Consider the following 21,060-nt stretch of genomic DNA (forward strand, 5'->3'; position numbering starts at 1 on the left):
TCAGATACAGTATCAGGGGACCACTAAGGTCTATATAAAAGCATCCAAAGAGCACCATGTCATGGGACCTTTAAAGTATTTTAACCCAAACCACAATCATTCCCTAAAACTAACCAAGTAACATTAGTTTTGTTCAAATTCACAAAGGGACTCCCGGAGAGTTAAAAAGTCCCGCTGTGGATCCTGACGAGTGACCATTACCATTTAAATAGATGATAACTGCCTTCTGAACCTACTAATAGGTGTGGCAGTCCCATTTCAACCCATATCTATGAGACGGATAACCACTAATAACACCCATTCAGTGGAGTGATAACACTGAAACAGGTGCACCCTGCAGATTACATAATAGCTGCTACCGTCTCTGACCAAAGACATTTCAAATGTGTGAATTAAGTTACTGCCCGATGCTCCTTTGATTATCCAAATGCCAATCATTATCTGTCCATGTATTGCCCAAAATGGCTTATCTCTCCATGTTCATACAAAGAGACTACATTACACATTACGGACTGAAAATGTATCTTCTAAGTAAAGTTAAACAGCCGTTTACCAATGGCTCTACAACTGAGATGTCATGTTATGTTTAGCGGATATTAAAGGGTTTTTATTAGCTCATAATTAAGCCTTATTTTTTCCCAGACAAAGGATTACAATATTAATTTAATTGTAAAGCAAAAAAAACTTACACTGGGTTATCACAGTCTCTTTGGGCGCTCTGGACTCCAGCCCCACACGTCCTTGAACAGCCGGACCACTCGCTCCACGATGCCCAGCCACCATTTACACTCTCTGGCTGATATCCAGCTGGCACACACTCTCCATTGAGACACCACTTGTAAAAACAAAACCAGCATCATTAGATAAATGAGCACATAATGTAAGCTTCCTGTTCTTACTTGTTCTTATGCAATGAATGTAGCATTGTCTTTATAGCTGAGACCCATCCACGTTAAGGTTTGCATGCACCATGCTGTCTGAAATACAGACAGAACCGTTTGTACTCTATTCTGACACATTACATATCTCTAAATATCATTACATGTTTATTTTGTCTTTGCATTTTTTATGCGAGCTGAGAAGATATTGTTTAGGTTTTTAATTTTATTGTCTTAATTTCTGTTTTGAACAAAAAACAATTTTAAATCGCACTAATGTAGTCTGTACTTTTAAAAACCAGCTGGGTTTCCTGCAATGTTCTGTAGTGGAGGTGGGCCATCTCACCTGAAACAAAATCCACCTCTGTTAACATCATAAAAATGACTTAATACAGTATGAAATGAAATATTAATTTTAGGAAAATGAGGGGAGGTTGCTGCTACACACAACAAATGGCAACTATTTAATGAGTCTAACTTTTGTTTTTAAATCTGTCATTGATTAAATGAATCACAAGACGTAAGGTTGGGATACGGGTGACTTACTGTAGAACCTCTAATAAACAATTTCCTAAAACCAGAAAAGCTTTAAAGCAACATTACTTAGCTTAAATGCATGTCAATTTAGTTTATGGTGTTTCAGTAGTCACATATTTCATTCTGTCTAACTGCTGCCATGAAGCATCTAGTTCAAGTTCTTTACTGCCAGATGCACAATACTGATAAAAGCCTCCAACAATGCCCATTCACATAGTCAACACTAAATACTGCAAACAGGAAAGACTCATGAACTAAAGCCTGTCCCTTTAGAAATCAAACACTTGACGGTTGTCGAAAAAAAAAAAAAAAAAATCAGCATTCTCATCATAATGCCCATTTCTCATTCCTTTCAGGATCATGAAATGAAAGACTCACCTTGTCCTCCCCACAACTAGTCCCATCCACAGCCCCATCCAGCTTTGAGTGGCAGGTTGTTCCCACAGTGCACCATAGAGTGCTGCACACATTCTAGGAAAGCAGAGTGATTTTTGTCTTACTACCACAACATGTTGCATTTTAAACATGCAGCTGTTTACTATTCATTTATTTTATTGTACACAAGCACATATTCAGTATGAAAGCAATCTTGAAGCAATCAATGCCCTTTTCCCAATTTGATATAAATGGGAATTTATTAAATGTAGTTTATAGATCTGCACTATACAGGTTTGTCCCATTTTTCTGTCTGTCAATACAGGCTTTTGCCCAATGGTTTACTTACAGTATTTGTCTGACTAAATTGCCTGCATTCAGTAGCTCCACTGGAGTTCAGGTACAACAAGATGTCTTTATTGATGGATGAAGCATACCCTCACTCGCTAAGCCTGTTTGTTCTTGCCTTGTGTGGTAAGACGCGTCTTCTCTTCAAATACAGCAGATCAGATAAAGATTACGAAGAGACAGGAGCTATGCAGCAAGACTGTTGACAGACCCCTCACCCAGAAAACCATCGCTGTCTGTATGATGTTCTTTGTGAAATGATAGCTTCAGACAGTATGCACTGAATTCTTAGCGTTCATCCTGGTATCCAGTAGCTCTTAGTTTTGTGCATCATGTTCTACAGTACAACAGTAATGATTTTTAAAAACTTTTCTTTGTGTAAAATGCACACTCAAATTTACACTTTACAGCAGCAGTTCAACATTTCGAGAAAGATCAATACCACTCTCAGATATGAGAGTGGTATCAATCTTCTCATCTAACTCTTGTCTAGAAAGTGGATAACCGTATTTCCCTACGTTAAAGTGGCCATATTATACTAATTTTCAGGTTCATAATTGTATTTTGAGGTTGTACCAGAATAGGTTTACATGGTTTAATTTTCAAAAAACACCATATTTTTGTTGTACTGCACATTGCTGCAGATAATCTGCAGCACCCTGTGTGTTCAGGTCTCTGTTTTAGCTACAGAGTGAGGTATTGCACTTCTATCCCATCTTTGTTGGGAGGTGCACAGTAGCTAGGTAAGGATCACATCAGATAGCGGTTTATTTCTACAACTTCAGTAGTACAAGGCAGGATTAGATTTTAAACGAGGGCACACTTCCAACTTTACGTGGAATACCTGTAGAACAGGGACATGTAAGTAGTTCATTTGTAGATTATGGTCAACTAGTGTGTGTTGTAGTAGTGTTTTGCCATTAAAAACGAGCTAGCATGTTACCGTTAGCCACCTTGTTTCGGCTAGTGACATAGAAAGCCCTGCCGATTTTGAACAGCTCACCTGGAGACTGAAGACAGAAGACATTCAGAAACCCGTATCTCACTCAAAACAGCATGGATGTTTTTTTTTTCCAAATTCGAATGTGTGTGGAAGCACCAGACACAAAATAACACCCCAAATCCCAGAAAAAGTTTTTTCATAATATGGGCACTTTAAATAGAACGGTCACATGATTACAGTCACATGACTAAACCGCTACCATGCAGCAGTAAAGAGAACGATCGTATGTATCATAGGAATCTTTGGAAATGGACCTATAATGTTGTTTAGGTATGAGGATGTGTTGGCTGTCTAATTGATGCAGATGTTTTCCTCATTAGATTGGGTTTTGTCTGATTGCATGTGCTTTCTTTGGTTGCAGTGCATCAAGCTCTCAGTGCCACCGTGAAAATCAACATCAGCTCATTGAGAATGTAAAAGGAACCTTTTCAGCCAATAGTCTGGCTTGTATTTGCAACAATAATGAATCAAAAGACCAATAAAAAGCGGGTTTCCAAAGTGGTTAAAATCTGTGTGTGTAAAAACTGATAACAACAAAAGGTCAAATGTAATGTTTATAAAGGAGTTCACTACAATTACCATTGGAGTTTCTGTTGCTTGTCATTTATGGTGAATCTGTTTGCATGTGGCCTTAATCATACTGCAGATTAGGATGATATTTGAGATTTAAGCATTTGAACGTTCGGAATGCAATAATCAACTATGATCTGTAAGAAATATTAAGCTTCCTTTCCAATTAATAATCTCCAATTTACATATGTCTCCGACTGAAAACAAAGATAAAAGCTGGGCAAGGCATACAGTATTGATTCTTCTTCTTCCAAAAAGAACTGGAAAGGTCTCAATGCCTGGTCACTACACTCCACAGGAATTCTGAAAGCTTCTTAGAAAACGGATCTGTAGAGCTCACAACCTGGTTCTGATTCTCCCTGGCCTTCCAGATGCCTAGCTGAGCCACCCATGTCAGAGGGGTTTTATCAGGAAATCCTGACGTCCTCCTCTGGTTGCGTCTCAAACAAAAACGGACAAATCAATCGAGAAATATTCAAATCAACTATGAGTATTGAGCATCTTCAATAACCCCCTTTGACCAAGGACACAAAAGAACCAGATGTACCGATGATTCATGCCTACTCATTCAGAAGGCTATTGTCAATGTACCCATCATGTTCAAGCACTATGTGAAACATGGTACGACAGTACTCGATAGGTCAGAATCACCAACAGTCTCTGTCATTGAACAGTAAATTGGTGCGTGCTGTCTGAATAGAGAGACACATGCTGTTCTATATCATTTCTGTTCAGTATCCACAGAACTGCATTCCTATGATTGCAATAGAATTTCAAACTCAAGAGTAAGCAAAGGAGACAACATTTTCGAGATAAGGAATTACAAATTCTATAAAATCAACAAGTTTTCGCAACAAAGTTTAAGTGGAATACAATTCAATGCTAAAGTAAACATTTTATTTGTTCAGAAAGCGCAACAATTCTTTAAAAAGGCAAAGGTGTTTTCTTCTGCATTCATGTGCCTTTCTACTTTTCCTTAGTGCCACTTTTATGATGAAACAATGAAAGCATGTTTATTTAATCAAGCTGCAGCAGAAACAGCAGAGTTGGGGCAGCAAAGGCTGAAGAGCAGCACTGTGCGACTGAGTCGTTTTAACAGGACATGATCATCCCCATGGTAAGAATTTTCAATTCCTGAACTCTGGTTTGTGCTTTCTGTGATTCCGGTAACAGATGCTAGTAAAGCTTGTTATCTATTCTGCTACAAATTCTTTTTTAGATTGAAACTGGGGAAAAAACAACCTTCAATTGAATAAAAGTAGGTGTAAAAGCAACATTTACACAACAAATGAATGACTTTAGAATGAAATGAGGGAGACAGAGTATAATACTCTGCACCCTAAATGTAATGACATTTATTTCAATTGAACATTCTTTCCACCTTAAATATGTCCTATTTATTTAATACTGTAGATCATCAGATCAATGATGTCTGTGATAATGTGATTAATAATGTCCCTGTGAAGAGAGGAAAAAGAAAATGAAGGTAAAAAAGAGGTGGTGTCTATCAAATGACTTTATGATTCGGTTTAATGAAGATAGAGGACTGCTAGCTAATAAATAAATAAATGGCACATTCAGCGCGTCACTTGGGCCGTACACACCATTGCAACACACACTCAATGATAACACAACTATGTTTGTTTACAAGAAAACTCCACCATGTCCAATTTAAAATTCAGGGTTGGTAAACATGCTATAAAAAAAAAGCACTATTTAGCATTTTAGCTCAAGAAGCTAGGTGACTCGGATTTCATTTGCGACTGGATTGGATTTGCTTGAATGGTGTGGTAAATCTGTATGTATCCTATAGTTGTTTTTCCATCCTGAGGGTGGGGGGGGGGTGTAAAAAAATAACACAGAAGTTATATTTATAGAGACACTGCGTTGTTACTCTGAGGAATTACATTGCCGGTGGAAAAATGCATGTGTGTGGTCTCCATCTGTCCAATCTTTCACCACTCCTGTTGCTCTGGCCTGATATACTGTATACACATTACTGAGATCTGTTTCCAGCCATACTACACAGCAGTCTTACAAACCTTTGAGGCAGAAAGCTTTGAAAGCAGAGCGGATTTAATTAAATTCGCAATACATTTACTCAAACACAAAGGAAAGACTCCCCCAAAGGAGTCTATCTATGCAAAGCCTGTTGTGTCAAAACGTGTGTGTATCGTTTCTATACTTCAAACACACCAAGTCTATGAGATTCTTCAGCAGTAAGCTTGAATACTGAGACTGCTTCAAGCCTTGTTAATCATCGGCTTGTTAATCTTCCCAAAATCTCAAACCAGTCAGTATAATGCCTCATGCAATGCATGACCCATGCTACCGAGACTACTTACACAGTAAGATGAGCATTTTGCTGATGCAGTGAGTTTAAATCCAGCTCATGTCATAATTCTAGGATTGATGAATGCAGAGAGGGGAGTTTCCTGTGCTAAAAAGAGATAGCTGTTATCCTAGGCCATGCCGAGGTGCTTACAGTTACAGTACAGAAAATAAAACCAGTTGGCTGTTAAAAAAAACATATGGGGCCCTTGTACGTTCCATCAGACCTGCTTGTCAGATGGTTTAATAGCCTCTGAAACCCCCTCCCTCAACAGCCCTGACGTCAGACTAGGGAGGCTGCGTCCGACCATTTCTTCCTACTCTCTGAAACCGACAAATCCGACAATAACACCCACTTCTTCCTTAAGCTTTCTTTTTTCATTTTTGACACAACAATTTCTGTCACTTTTCATGTGAACAACTGAGTGAAACAATGAATGTCTCCCAGAAGTAACAGTCTTAAAGTGTCCTGTGTACCCCATTTTTAAACAATATCACGTCTCCCCCCTCTCTATGACGGCTGGCTTTTCACTCGGCCTTTGAGTGTGGCCGTTCAGAACAACTATAAACACCTTCCAACTAGGGCTGGGCGATATATCGATATTATATCGATATCGTGAGATGAGACTAGATATCGTCTTAGATTTTGGATATCGTAATATCGTGATATGACATAAGTGTCTTTTCCTGGTTTTAAAGGCTGCATTACAGTAAAGTGATGTACTTTTCTGAACTTATCAGACTGTTGTAACTGTTCTATAGTTCAAATTTGATCCTTGCTCCAAGCAAGCTGCTGACTCCTTTTGGATTGGCCTCTTTTATTTTATAGGCTTTTTATTTAAGATATTTTTTTTATTTAAATGTGCACCTTATGGAGCTTTGATTTTAAAAAAAGGTACTACTGTTGTTATACAGTATTTATGTTTACATTATATTGTTATTTGAACAGCTGAGCATTTAATCATGAACAAGGTGAAGAACCCTGTTTATTATTTATTCATTTGATTTTGCAACTGTTCACTGAAATAGCCGGTTTCTATGAAACTACTTGTGACATGTCATATTTGGCTTTGACTTTGACTAAACTGCTCTCAGTTTACGGAAAAAAATATCGGGATATATATCGTATATCGATATTCAGCCAAAATATATCGGGATATGACCATTGGTCCATATCGCCCAGCCTTACTTCCAACGCAGTCGGAAAACTTTTACGTTCATACGTACTAATGTAACCAACATGGTGTGTGCAGGACTTTATGACTCTGTGGTTACGTCTGCAATCTTTTATGCAGTAGCCTGCTGGAAGCACAGAGGGACAGGAAAAGGCTAAACAGACTGGTGAAGAGTTCTGTTCTGGTCTGTCCTCTGGACACCATAGAGGAGGTGGGGGAGAGGAGGACGATAGCCAGGCTGGCATCAACCATGGGCAACACCTCTCACCCCCTACATGAGACTGGGAGTTCCCTGAACAGCTCCTTCACCCTCAGTGCTAGTAGTTTGTTTTTTTGCATAACACGTTTTATCAGAACAAATGTAGGGTTTTTCGCATGATGACTCAATTTCATTTTCTAAAGTAATGTAATCTGTAATCTTCATTCAGTAATGTTTTGAAATTGTAGCTGTCAAAGGGTGCTTTTTCATAACTGAGTTAGAAATGACAGAAGAACATACTTAAATTATACTGGCTATCACATGTTCCCTTTATGGGGCTGTACACAATATGTTATAATATGCATTTTGATTTGCCAAGAATAGCCAAAGAAAAAAGGCTGATGTATTGTTGACTGTTACATTACATTTTAGCATTCACAATTATGCTGTTCTAACAAATGTCAAATGTCTGATAAGCCTATAACCTTATTGATATCCTACTGAAACTGGACTTCCTGAATAGTATTCATTTTTCCTTTCTAGTACCTGTAAAAATGCATCCACAGGACTCTGATGAAGATGTAACCTTACATCAAAACGTTAGTCACTGTTATGCACCTTAAGAAATAAAAACCAATCAAGTAAGAAGACCTCTGTGTTGCACCAGCAATTTTTTGCTATCTTATATTGTTGTGTCCTGCCTTGGTTGCACCAGATTGTTGTGGTCTGCAGAAGTGCAGAGAACTCTCCTTTTTACCTGCATCCACAGGGGTCTTTTAACATAATGTTATTTAAATCTGATTTTCATCTAAATATGGCCTAAAAAACATTGTTACAATTGTGTCTGAAAGTCAGTGCTATGTACCACTCCTCCATGTCTGGTCTGGGATGATTCAAATAGGATAAGTTACATCTCAATGGTGAGACTGTGAGATGAGAGCATTACTGATAGAGCATTACTGATAGATCTGACATTCAGGACATACTCAGCTGTTACGGTGACAAGCAACAGTGTGACACTGTACAGGTCACAAGCAACTCAAGCCATTGTGTTATCAACTTTTTTGGTTCAGATTCCCAAAGATTCATCTGAATTAACATTCTTATAAGTTGCTAATTGCAGAATAGCACAGAGTATAATGTGTACTTAGTAAGGAGTTACTATCTAGTGACACTGGTAAAGAAGGATATGTTGGTCCCAGTCAGGATTTAAAACCTTTAGTACAATCACTGGGATCATTATTGGAGAGGCTCAAACCTTGGAGACATAATTCCCTGTCGATAATGACCATGTGACAGATAACCACCCAGTAAAGCGCAGAGGGTTGTGGAAGCTGTAGAGCAGGTTGGAAGATGCCCTCAGTCCCAGAACATATTAAATTCTCCATATAACACATGTTGTGGACACAGCAGATTGAAGAAGCCAAGTGTAAAGATTCATTACGTTAGTGAAGGGACCTATGGTATACTGCAGTTAACAGTAGGGATTGGGCTGGAAATAACTCTCTCTCAATAACTCTTGTGCTTCTTCAGGCTATTAACACTCAACCAAGATGCTGGTTGTTGTAAGGATGTCATTTCCACTGGGGAATGGGGTTTTCAAAATATTATTTTTCTGCCCCTCACTTTTATTGTTTCCGGTTAATTTTCTTTTAACATTGTCAGCTTACTGTCCTGCCATCATAATCCATAAGAGAGAAGAACTGAATTGAACTTCTAAAAATGGTGATAAACTCACGTCTAAGGTCATAATGTATATGCTGAAGTTATTGGGGCTGTATGTACCCTGAAAATTGCGTTGCTCTGTACTTGTGACATGTGCAATGACAATAAAGTTGAATCTAATCTAAAAAGAGTACCTACTCCTAAAAGGATGTTAGACTTGAGCACGGGGCTCTTTGTAGTAAAGATTATGTGTCAATAAAAAAAAAAAATAGATTTCAGCAGATATCTTAGTTACAACCAGATTGAGCTAGCAAAGCAGTGTTGCATTTATATGTGCCGTATTTATTCATTTTGGGAAATCCACCATCTCTAAAAAGCGAACATGTACCTTAAGTTGGCTAACTGACAAAACAGGACAAGACTGAATGAATGAGAATTGCCCCACAATATAAACACAGTTTGATTAGAACTATTATTTTGTTTGTAACCGTTGTTGTATAACTCAACGTCATTATTGGCACGACAGTGATAATATTGTGTAATATTGCTTAATTCAAATACAACATCTATCCGAAACTAAAAAGGATTTCAAGTAGGTTTAGTGCATTCATTATTATACAGAGGTCTAGAGGAAGCATTGGTGTTTTGAACAATTTGGTACAATTATTAGATGGTAAGGAACAGCACACACTGTGCTAAAGACATAATGGGGGGAGGGGGAAAAAGGAGGAGGCTGTGGGCATAAAAAGAAACACAATGTTATGAGAGCTTCAAAAGTAGAAGGTCACGTCAAATCAAAGGCAAACAGACCGTGTTGCAATACGTAGTAGGGAAAGACAGGTAAAGTCTGAAAATAATAGAAAATAGCATGCAAGGACAAAAGTGTGCAGTACACAAGAGACTAGAAGAAAATGAGAAGGAGAATACAGGAGACCAGCATGCGTTCCACACAACTGTACATGGCTTTGTATGGATTTATTTTGATGCATTTGTTGTTATAGAGAGTCTTACATCCATGTCATCACAGAGGAGGGACCCAGATCCATACTGCATCCGACACTGATGGGCAGCGCTGTACAGAACCCCAGGAAGCACCGACGTCAGGGACAGCTTATCCTTCACCGGGGCATTGTCAAGGCACCAGCCCCAGCCGCGACTGTGGGAGTAGCAGGAGGAGCACAGTTTATAAAGGTCTCTTTGTTATACACACACACACACACACACACACACACACACACACACACACACACACACACACACACACACACACACACACACACACACACACACACACAATTGTACAACATTTGTATCAAAAACATGTTTATACTCTTTCTGCAATTGGCTTTCAACCATGCATGACTTTCATAAAACACAGGGATTTCATGCGGGGAGCGGAGATTGCGTCCCGGGGTAAACACAAGACTTTTACCCAAGAGTGTTTTTACCTCCATCTTTTTTCTAATCTAAACTAGTCATTTTGGCACCTAAAGTCAACTGCCTTGGTCTTTGGAAGGACCAACAGTGCCCTGTAACCGGTTCGAACCAGCGGGTGGTCGGCTAATTTCGTAGGATATCATACGAAGTGGTGTGCATATGTTTTCCTACGATTTAAACACCAAATTAGTGAAGTAATCCTTAAACTAAATACCCTTAAGATCAGCTCTAGTACTGCATATTTACGAAATCAAAAATTATTATAAATCAACTGAGATCTTAAAAGGTCCAATATGTAATATATTTAATGTAATAAATCAAAAAATGACCCCAATGAGTCATCAGATTTTAAGGAAACAATAAATTGAAATGCAGGAAAGGAAATGCATTCAAAATGTTTGTTAGATCTTAGGTATCCATACAGTGCATTTTTTTTGCAGCAAAACTATGTTTACAAGAAAACCCTAAGGCACATTTAAGAAAAACATAAGAAATGATGAACCAAAGTTATTTCATGTTACAAAAATCATTAACTAAACAATTAAACAACTCATACACTCTAAGGCCAGCTGACAAGAAACTCATACAGATATCCACACAAATTCAACTGGTTGAAGTGGCGGGCCTATAACTAGAGGTCATTAATTTGAACTCAAACATGACAGGAATTGAATGTATTTTGGCACAGTGCTCTGACATAAATTACACTGGCTTGATGGGAACACTAATTATAGGTCAACATTTCAAACTTTGGGAAGTCATAATTTATATATACAGCACTTTTATTTTTTTTATTAATTATACAGCGGCCAATAGATACCTGTGTTTTAATACGGTTTTATTCATGCCTTATACTCACAGAGGCAGTTTCATGTTGTAAATACCTAAGTATAAATCAGCTTTTTGTGAATACTTTATTCTGAACATGTTTAATTATAATGAACTCTTCCAGGAAAATCAATTACCGGTATCCCAGCGTTAGATTGATAGGTCTGTTGCCTCTGGATAAGTATGTTTTCACATTTTCTTTCATGGTCGTGTTCCCTATACAAGATCATTAAGTATTAACTATTACCATCTTAAGTAACACCGCAAGCACACAGCAAGTGGAGTGGAAATATAAAGTGTACAACTGCGCTGAAATGGCTGATCTAACTCTTGTGTAGATTTCCTATTAATTACTAGAGACCTTCACTCTCAGCATGCTATAGAAAACACGTAGTATTTAAATAAGCGGACGCAACAGGCTGGAGTCGCCGTTTGTGTGTGCAAGGTGAGCCTTTCTCCTGATTGCATATGCATTTAATGTAGGATCACATGATTAAGAAGACAAAGATTTAAATGGCATGTAAACATTGTACAGAGAGTACAGAGTACAGACTAATCTCCAGATTAATGAAAACAGCAAAGGTCATCGCATAATTCTTAGTAAAGTGTCTCATTATAGCTTATACCCATTACCATAGCCAATTGCACTAAATTCTGTCCGTCACAATAATTAGTATTTTGTTGAAATATATTACTTCATGGATACAGGACATCTCAATGAAAATAACTAATAATTATCTATAAAAAATAACAAAAGTAAGTGGTTATCTAATATTTTCCTCCTAAACAGCTGTGTGGAGACTTTGTACAGGTAAATATGCAAAGACGGCCAATAATCAGGGCTTTACAACATAACATACTTACAATCTACTAGTGTGGGAATGACAAAAAAGGAACAGCATAACATAAAGATTCAATAAAAACAAAAATACACTTTTGAAGCACCAATTATTTGTATATTATTTTGTTATACAATGCTTCACAATGTGAAATTTTGAACAAAGAACAAGTTCTTATACAGTGGGGGAAATAAGTATTTGACCCCTTGCTGATTTTGCAGGTTTGCCCACTTACAAAGAATGCAAAAATCTACAATTTTAATCATATGTACATTCTAACAGTGAAAGACAGAATCCCAAAGAAAATTCCAGAAAATCACATCATATGAATTTATTAAAATTGATAACCATCTGATGAGGAAAAACAAGTATTTGACCCCCTGGACAAACAGCAAGTATTCTGGCTCCTACAAGCCAGTTAGTCTTTCTTTAAGACACAGCCCCAATCCGAACCAATTATCTACATCAAATACACCTGCCTCACCTTGTTACCTGTATAAAAGACACCTGTCAACACCCAAACAACCAGCATCCGACATCACCACCATGGGCAAGACCAAATCTACGGACATCAGGAACAAGATTGTTGATCTGCACAAGGCTGGGATGGGCTACAAGAGAATCGGAAAGCAACTTGGAGAGAAAAGATCAACTGTCGGTGCAGTTATCAGGAAATGGAAGAAGCACCACACCACCGCCAACCTCCCTCGGTCTGGGCCTCCACACAAGATCTTGCCTCGTGGGGTGTCCCTGATCATGCGAACGGTGAGGAATCATCCCAAAACCACAAGGGGGAACTGATGAATCAACTGAAGGCAGCTGGGACCACAGCTACAAAAGAAACGGTTGGTAACACACACGCCGTCATGGATTGAAATCCTGCAGCGCACGCAAGGTCCCCCTGCTCAAGAAGAAACATGTACAGGCCCGCATGAAGTTCGGCATTCACCACCTGGACGATCAGAAGAGGCCTTGAAGAAGGTGATGTGGTCAGATGAGACCAAAATAGAACTTTTTGGCCTCAACTCAACTCGTCGTGTTTGGAGGGCAAAGAACACCGAGTACAACCCAAAGAACACCATCCCCACCGTCAAGCATGGTGGTGGCAACATCATGCTTTGGGGGTGCTTTTCAGCCAAGGGGACGGGACAACTCCATCGTATTGAGGGGAGGATGGACGGGGCCATGTATCGTGGAATTCTGGACCGACATCTCCTTCCCTCAGTGAGAGAGCTGAAGATGGGTTGAGGATGGGTGTTTCAGCACGCACAACGACCTTAAGCAACCGCCAAAGCAACAAAAGAGTGGCTGAAGAAGAAGCACATCAAGGTTCTGGAGTGGCCTAGCCAGTCTCCAGACCTGAATCCGATTGAAAATCTTTGGAGGGAGCTTAAAATTCGAGTTGCCAGGCGACAACCTCGGAACCTGAATGATTTGGAGGCTGTCTGCAGGGAGGAGGGCCAACATCCCTGCCGAAATGTGCACAAACCTTGTCACCAACTATAAAAACCGTTTGACATCTGTGCTGGCCAATAATGGCTTTTCTACAAAATATTAACATGCTGTTTGTCCAGGGGGTCAAATACTTGTTTTTCCTCATCAGATGGTTATCAATTTTAATAAATTAATATGATGTGATTTTCTGGAAATTTTGGGATTCTGTCTTTCACTGTTAGAATGTACATATGATTAAAATTGTAGATTTTTGCATTCTTTGTAAGTGGGCAAACCTGCAAAATCAGCAAGGGGTCAAATACTTATTTCCCCCACTGTATATACACAGATGAGTAATTTGATTCTTTGAGGCTGTCGCTACAAAATTAGCTGGCACTCAAATCTCCATAATGAGAGCTCTCATGGGAGTGTAATGATCCTGTGGTAATTACATAAATGTGAGCTTTGTGATATGAATTTCAAATTACGTTCATGATCTTATATGGCCAAATTGATATAATAATAAATTGGCATTGCCAAATCTGCCAAGGGAAGATGCCCAAGTTGTAGTTTATTTACTTTACTCAATTCAATTCAAGCGTTCTGTGCTGATCTGCAATGTCACAATGAAAAGGGTAATAAATGATGGAAGAAATGAGTCTGAATAAAGCCAACATGTTCTGGAAGAGCCGACATTAACTTACGGCCTTCTGCACTGCAAACCTGTGAGAAATAATTAGTGCAAGTGAAGCGTACCAGGGACTTCAGTGTACAGATGTTACTAATCCTTAGACCTTTATGAAAGAAACAAAAAACACAAACATCAAGAGAGCCCCTATACATCTAAAGTCTGGCTAAGTGATGGTGTAACTCTTGAATAACCTTGCTGCATTACTTTACAAAGTAATGACTGACCGTCTTCTCTGAGAAGCTGCAATCAAATCAGTGGGCTGTGCTGCTGCTAACAAGACGTAATTAACTTGCACAGGATGTTTTAAACTGTACCTTCTTATATTTTTTATAAAATGTCTTTCATCTGTGGCATAAAAACACCATATTGTGAAGACTGTGATTCTGTCCATTTTAACTAAGCCACCTGTAAGATATCAAAACATTCAAGAACTACTTAACTTTTCTTTTTGCCATTTGGAGGCAGCACAATAAGCTGTAAACTTAACATTTTATCATCTTGTATCGTTGATATGGCCTATTTACACATCAGGCAGATGCTTAGCAACATTAGCATTGATTTGGAGTTGTGTTTCTGGACACCTGATGAGAGTAAATAAAATAAAATATTCATTCCTCTTTAAGCCCTGTTTGATCATTAACTCCAGATGGAAATAACTGTCTCTTTATCTGCTAAATGCTCCATTATGTTCACCACACAGTCTCTAACGGTGTCTTTTTGTTGTTTGGTGCTGAACAGGTAGTGTACAGTTAGTTTTTAGAGCTTTTTTATTTATATAACTGGATGCTGCATCTGAAAACAACGCTGATGTGAGTGGCCAGCGTGAACCAAAAGAGTAAGGTTGTGGGCCGTAAAACCAAAACAATGAGCTGAAAGATGCTAAAATGCTTTGCAGAACTGAGTGGAACTTAAAAGTCTGGGGATAATTTAATTTATTCAACTGTTAATATGAAAATATGGTAAGAGCAGCTTTAAAGAGCAAGAACTGCATAAATAATACATTATATAAAATGGTGAACAAAGTCTCGCCAACGACAGAATTTGCTCAGATGTAGTCCAAGGAATTAAAGAGTATGAATGTCATTACATTTTCACATTTCTTAATAAAGATAATAACATTTTTGTCTGTCACGTCAATAGAAAATGTTTTGCACTCATAAGTTAACCCAAATTATTAAGAAGATAAGCACATCAGATTTAAACATATGGAGGCTGATTGTTGAGTGCTTAATAACATCATCATTAATTTGAGATGACCTCACCCTGACTATAAAGCAGCAGCAATTAAAATGTTCTCCATGAGTGCCTCCGGACTGAAACGCAGCACACAGGGCAAATTAGGTTCTACTGCAGCCTTTGTCAAAGCCAGCTTTCCTGGAAATGTTTATGACAATTAGTTAAAAATAAATAACAATTTTATATATATGAGCTGCGATGAAATATACTGTGCGCTTATGTGTGAGATATCTTATGTTTATCGTTCCTCTATGCAGCAATTAAATGAACTTGAAATTAGTTTAGAGGTTTTTTTGCAACTTGGCCTCTGTGACCTTTCAGGAATTCTCTTCCGGACATTAAAGGGTGTCTCTGTTTATGAGTAGTCAATCTATGTGATAATATCTAAACCACTGAGCTCAGTGTGACCCTCCACATTCCACATAAAATAACACCTACGGACCAAACATCTGATCAGCGCAGAGTAAAGGCCTGCGGGACAACGGAGACATTTACAATAGAAGCCTTGTCCTGCAGTCAGTGAAAGAGATAAAACAGAGAAAATGGGGAGAAACGCTGGCATTTAGAGGAATGAGATGGGAAGACAAATATCAGCCGTCAAGTCTCGGGTGAAGAAAATGATCAATGCAGATTTAGTGGTTTCGGGTGTCACGCCAGCTGGGAGGTGGGTGGGTGGGAAGAAGGCGTAATCTCTTTTTCTTTCAATGTCCATCTTGCCTCAGTCAGTAATTGGGCTAGTCCTTTTATTATTCATAAACATGACTAAAAATCTACAGCCAGGCTAGGGACTCTGAGGATGTGCTCTACTAGGCTGAAAATGAAAATACTAAGCATGCTGATGTTTAGCATGCATAATATTGACCAAATTCACTATCTTAGTTTAGCATATTAGCATGATAACATTCGCTAATTGGCTCTAAAAGACACAGTACAGCTAAGAGGTAAGAGCTTTTCAGGTATTTGGTAATTGTGACGGCTCCTAGGCCTCAAGGCCTATTTCAAGTCCCTTTGGATGCTGGGATCTGGGGATTGGCTAATAAGGACTAATGACTGACCCCTGGGTGAGTTGATTGTTCACCTGTCTATAAATAAGGGTGCCTGGGCAGTCACTATCTCTCTTTCTCTCCTTCCCTCTTTGTTTGTTTAGACTCTGGTTGAGTTACTTTTTGCTTTCTTACATCGCTACACCTTCACACCTCCACACCTCCACACCTCCACACCACACACACACACACACACACACACAACTGATAAACGGATTGTTTATTTAAATTAATTTAATTTAACAAACATGTGTTCACCACATTTTGTCCTACCTTTGAGCCAGGTCGTGACAGTCATAAACCAAAGTAAGTTTGAAAAAATACAATTTTGACATGATGATGGCGATAGATGTAAAGTCCGGGGATCACCTGTGGAGAACATGAGTAACTGCACCAAATGTAATGGCAATCCATCCAATAGTTGTCAACATATTCTACTTAAAACCACAAATGTAAACCTCCATGGGGGCTAGAAGAGATGTTAAGGGAATCACCAGAGTCATCAGGATTTATAATACAGTCAGGCCAATTCTTTTTGATACAAACGTTTAACTTAACTAATGTGTAGGAAATTGTGTTTCTAAGTGCTTATAGAACTCTCTGTTGTCTCCTTTTTAAATCACCATCGGCCAGACATACACACACACACACACAAAAGCAGTGGCGGCTTTTGTGAAGCAACCTCCCACAAGTGTAAATATCGCCCTGCGGCCCTTTTCCCCCAGTGTAGTCAAGAAGCTACAATGCTGTCAAGTAGCTGAACACCCACTAGATGAATTCCAGATGCTTGGAGTTGAGAAACTAGGGCAACTATGGTGAAATATCTCAGACATTCAACACATGTCCTGTTGAAGCCAGACTCACAGTGCAAGTCTTTGACAGTAGCAGCTGACTGTAACACACACACACACACACACACACACACACACACACACACACACACACACACACACACACACACACACACACACACACACACACACACACACACACACACACACACACACACACACACACACACACACACACACACACACACACACACACACACACACACACACACACAGCATTTAGACTGCCAGCTCCTGTAAAGTGAACAAACCTTAGCAAAATTAGGAATAACCTTAACAATTAGCTCTGTGTTACCATGCTACTATTACACCACAAAATAAGAGTTAAAACATATGAAGCTGCTGCTCTATGAAGTCTGGATGATCACCAAATGTAACACTTAAACTCCATGGCCAGTTGTTCGAAACACTGCATGGACAAAATAGCTTTTATAACATGTTTAACGAAACTCAATTTCCCTACAATTTCTTACTGACAATCTGTTAACTATGAAGGAGCAATATAGTTCAGCAGGGAAGTTTTGATTTGTGAGAAAAGGAGGCACATATCATACATGTATGTTCAGGTAAAGTTGTCAAATGAAGAGCTGTAGAAACATGTGATCTAAACAGTGTTGTTAATCAGGTCTGTATGTGAACACAACGCCAGTAGTTCTACAGCATGAAGTGTGTGTGTTACATGTATTAGACAAGATGAACACAATGGTGTGCCTGCCCCCAGGTCAGGATATGGTAACAATTGAACTGAGGTTGTTACTTTTTAACAATGCAGTCTCATAAATTGTCTACAACAATATAATTAAACTAGGATAAGCACAAGCTTAAAAAGAACAATTGTTGTATAAACATCACTACTTAAAGTGTAAAGTTACAGCTTCATGTAATGGTGCGTTCTTTTTGTCTTGTAATCGCGACTAGTAGCTTGAGTGTGACGTCACATCCGTGTCGAAAAACGAATAACCACGGGTAGGCTACTGCTCTGCTTTCTGCTCAAGACTCGGCCATTGTTGTCATATAGCAACTGAGCGTCTCTAGCCAATTTCAGCTGCACAAGCTACAAAATAACTAATTAGGCGGTATTTAACTTATAATAAGACTGTAGCGACATGCCTATAGGTAGCAGTATACAGTGCTATGTGTACGACTTCTTCATTTGGTTACAACAAAGACAAAAGTGCTTAAAATTGTAGAAAACCACAATGTTTACTACGTGCGATGCACGACGTAGCCATCCTTGAAAGTGAACTCGGGGTCCTCTCAGTTCAGACGACTTGATGAGTCGTAAATACGACCTCGGGGGCGTTCTTTTTGCAACTTCCGGTTCGTAACTCCGGAAAACGACTCGTAAATCGACTTCGGTGGACAAAAAGAACGCACCATTACTATACATATATATATTTGACTGGGAAAATTCTCATTGATCAACTGAAACAAAGAACTGTAAATGAGCCATAGTTAGAGTCCATGACCAGATGTTAAATAGAACCCTTAAAATAAAATTTTAAAAAACATTGTTCAAAATGTATGTACACAACATTATAATAAGCACAGAAAAGTAGAGTGCATTGCACATTCACCAACACAATGATTGATCCCAATTAGTTCCATTTAGTGACATAAGAAGGTATTGAAATGCTGCTTGGAGAAAAAAGTAAGAGCAGTGCAGCATGGAACATACTACACTATGTCAGCTATTTTCCTTGGCCTATGTCCCTCTTGAGCATGTGCACGACAAGTCATTATACTGTATGAACAAAGTCAGCCATTTACTAAAATGGGAGAGTGTATGCTTCAGTGTGAAAGCTGCCATTATTTAAAAGTGATAGAGGATCACGAATTCGTAGAACCTCAGGTACAGAAATGCTTGTTTCATTTTTTTCTTCCAAACAAGTAGTCTATCTTTTTGTTTGTTACCAATGGCTTTTGAGACATTTACATGAACGTTTTTAAAAGGTTGTGGGCAAAGATAACCTTGCATGTTACCTTGCCACACACAGACACAGACAAACACACACACGTCAGACAGCAGTGTAGTCATATAAAGCATGTCTGGCACTCACTCTAAGAAGCGGGTGATATATTGGCGACTGCAGCGTGACCACCTGGGCAGGGAAGTGCCGTACAGGAGCTGTGGAGACATGACGAAAGGTCGTTTCCCAATGGGTTCACAGTCATTACCGTTGCCATCATGTTGAATCCCAAAGCTGTGACATAGAAGCACATCCCACAAAGAGGGAAAATTAAAGTGAGTAGAACACGTAACATGTACTTCAAGGTTAAGCTACAACAAATACATGTCTGTCCGCATGCACTGTACATGATTAGATTACAACATGTATCTATTTTCCTGCGGGTGCAAACAAACTGTTGATGCTCTTTCGAGGTAGGAAGCCATAAGCCAGCAATAACAATGAGATTTAAGTAGCTGTTTTGGTGCCTTCAGATGCATCTGTACTAATGGCCGCATGATGCTGGTTGAAAAAAATAATTCAGTCCTTTAATGCGTCTCGCTGGCGATTTAAAAAAATTACTATTGCACTATTTTCACAGAACGTCAGATTTAAAAAAAGAATTTATAAAAATAATGAAATGTTAAAATTAGGATTATGTTCACATGGATTTGAGTCAACATTTGGTTAAATAGCAACTAAACATTTGCATTTGACATGTCAACGAAGAAGAGGGTAACATAATCAGAACCCTTAACTCTAGCTTGACAAAATGTTAGCTAAAACGACAAAGGTTGCTAGCACATCATATCAGCTGAAGGCATAGTGAATTAAAAGTATTCCAAAACCACAACATGAAACTTTGCTTTTGTCTGGTGATATGAAACTTGCAGTTATGTTTTGCGGTTAAAAGGCTGTTTCCCAGAATAATAAAACACTGCTTTACTCTCTGAAGCTCTGTTAGCAGCTGGTTAGCTGGCTTCTGCGTATGTATGATACTAGATTGTGTTTCCTAAATCAGGAATTGGGTCTAATTATGAGAATGTAATAAAGCTATATATACTTCATCGGTACTATTGTACTTTTGAAGTAAATAAGAAGCTAAATAATAACCTCAGTCAGTCAGTCCACTGTTGGAGCTTCAGTGAATTCACCAAGGACTGCTTGGTATTCACAATGGACTCCTGTCAATCCAGGACTTGTTTGTGCATTCAACACAAAACACTCCGACCATATAGCCAGGACTAGCTGCCAGCCATTCACACATAAGGTGGAGAATAAAGTAAGTGAATTTAAAAAAGGTACTTCAGGCTCAGCTGGAACAAAAAAAGAAATTCAATACAATGAAGCTATCAACCGCACATTGTTTTAATTGGTGGTATTCAAGCTGAATTACTTTGAAGAGAATAGGATTATAATTGCAAACTGCATGTAGAATTGATGAAGTGATTGATGGAGTATAGGAGGCACTGTGTGCAGAGCCTGATATAAGACAATTGTCCCAGCACATTTCCCCGGCCAATGGTGTGTCTGTTTGACCTCTGTATGTGCCTAGCCGTGGTATTCCTCACATTACAATGCAATCAATGTTTCAGCTTTGAGAATAGTGAAGGGCAGTAATGACACAAAAAATTTACTTTTCCATTTATATTTTCAAACAATGTGGTACCA

At 38.7% G+C, this 21,060-nt stretch overlaps 1 protein-coding gene across 2 annotated transcripts in view; it reads right to left on the reverse strand.

Moving 5' to 3' along the window:
* adamts7 (a disintegrin-like and metallopeptidase (reprolysin type) with thrombospondin type 1 motif, 7) overlaps positions 1 to 21,060 on the reverse strand; it is a 79,058-nt gene that overhangs the window by 33,916 nt on the left and 24,082 nt on the right. For both annotated transcript variants that reach the window (XM_028574524.1, XM_028574531.1), the window contains 4 exons: positions 19,501 to 19,644; positions 10,093 to 10,237; positions 1,794 to 1,886; positions 690 to 835 (listed from right to left, as the gene is read on the reverse strand). In XM_028574524.1, the coding sequence (XP_028430325.1) occupies positions 690 to 835; positions 1,794 to 1,886; positions 10,093 to 10,237; positions 19,501 to 19,644 (528 nt within the window). The remainder of the gene's footprint in view (positions 1 to 689; positions 836 to 1,793; positions 1,887 to 10,092; positions 10,238 to 19,500; positions 19,645 to 21,060) is intronic.

Source organism: Perca flavescens, chromosome 1 (genome assembly GCF_004354835.1).
Source record: "Perca flavescens isolate YP-PL-M2 chromosome 1, PFLA_1.0, whole genome shotgun sequence".
NCBI lineage: Eukaryota > Metazoa > Chordata > Actinopteri > Perciformes > Percidae > Perca > Perca flavescens.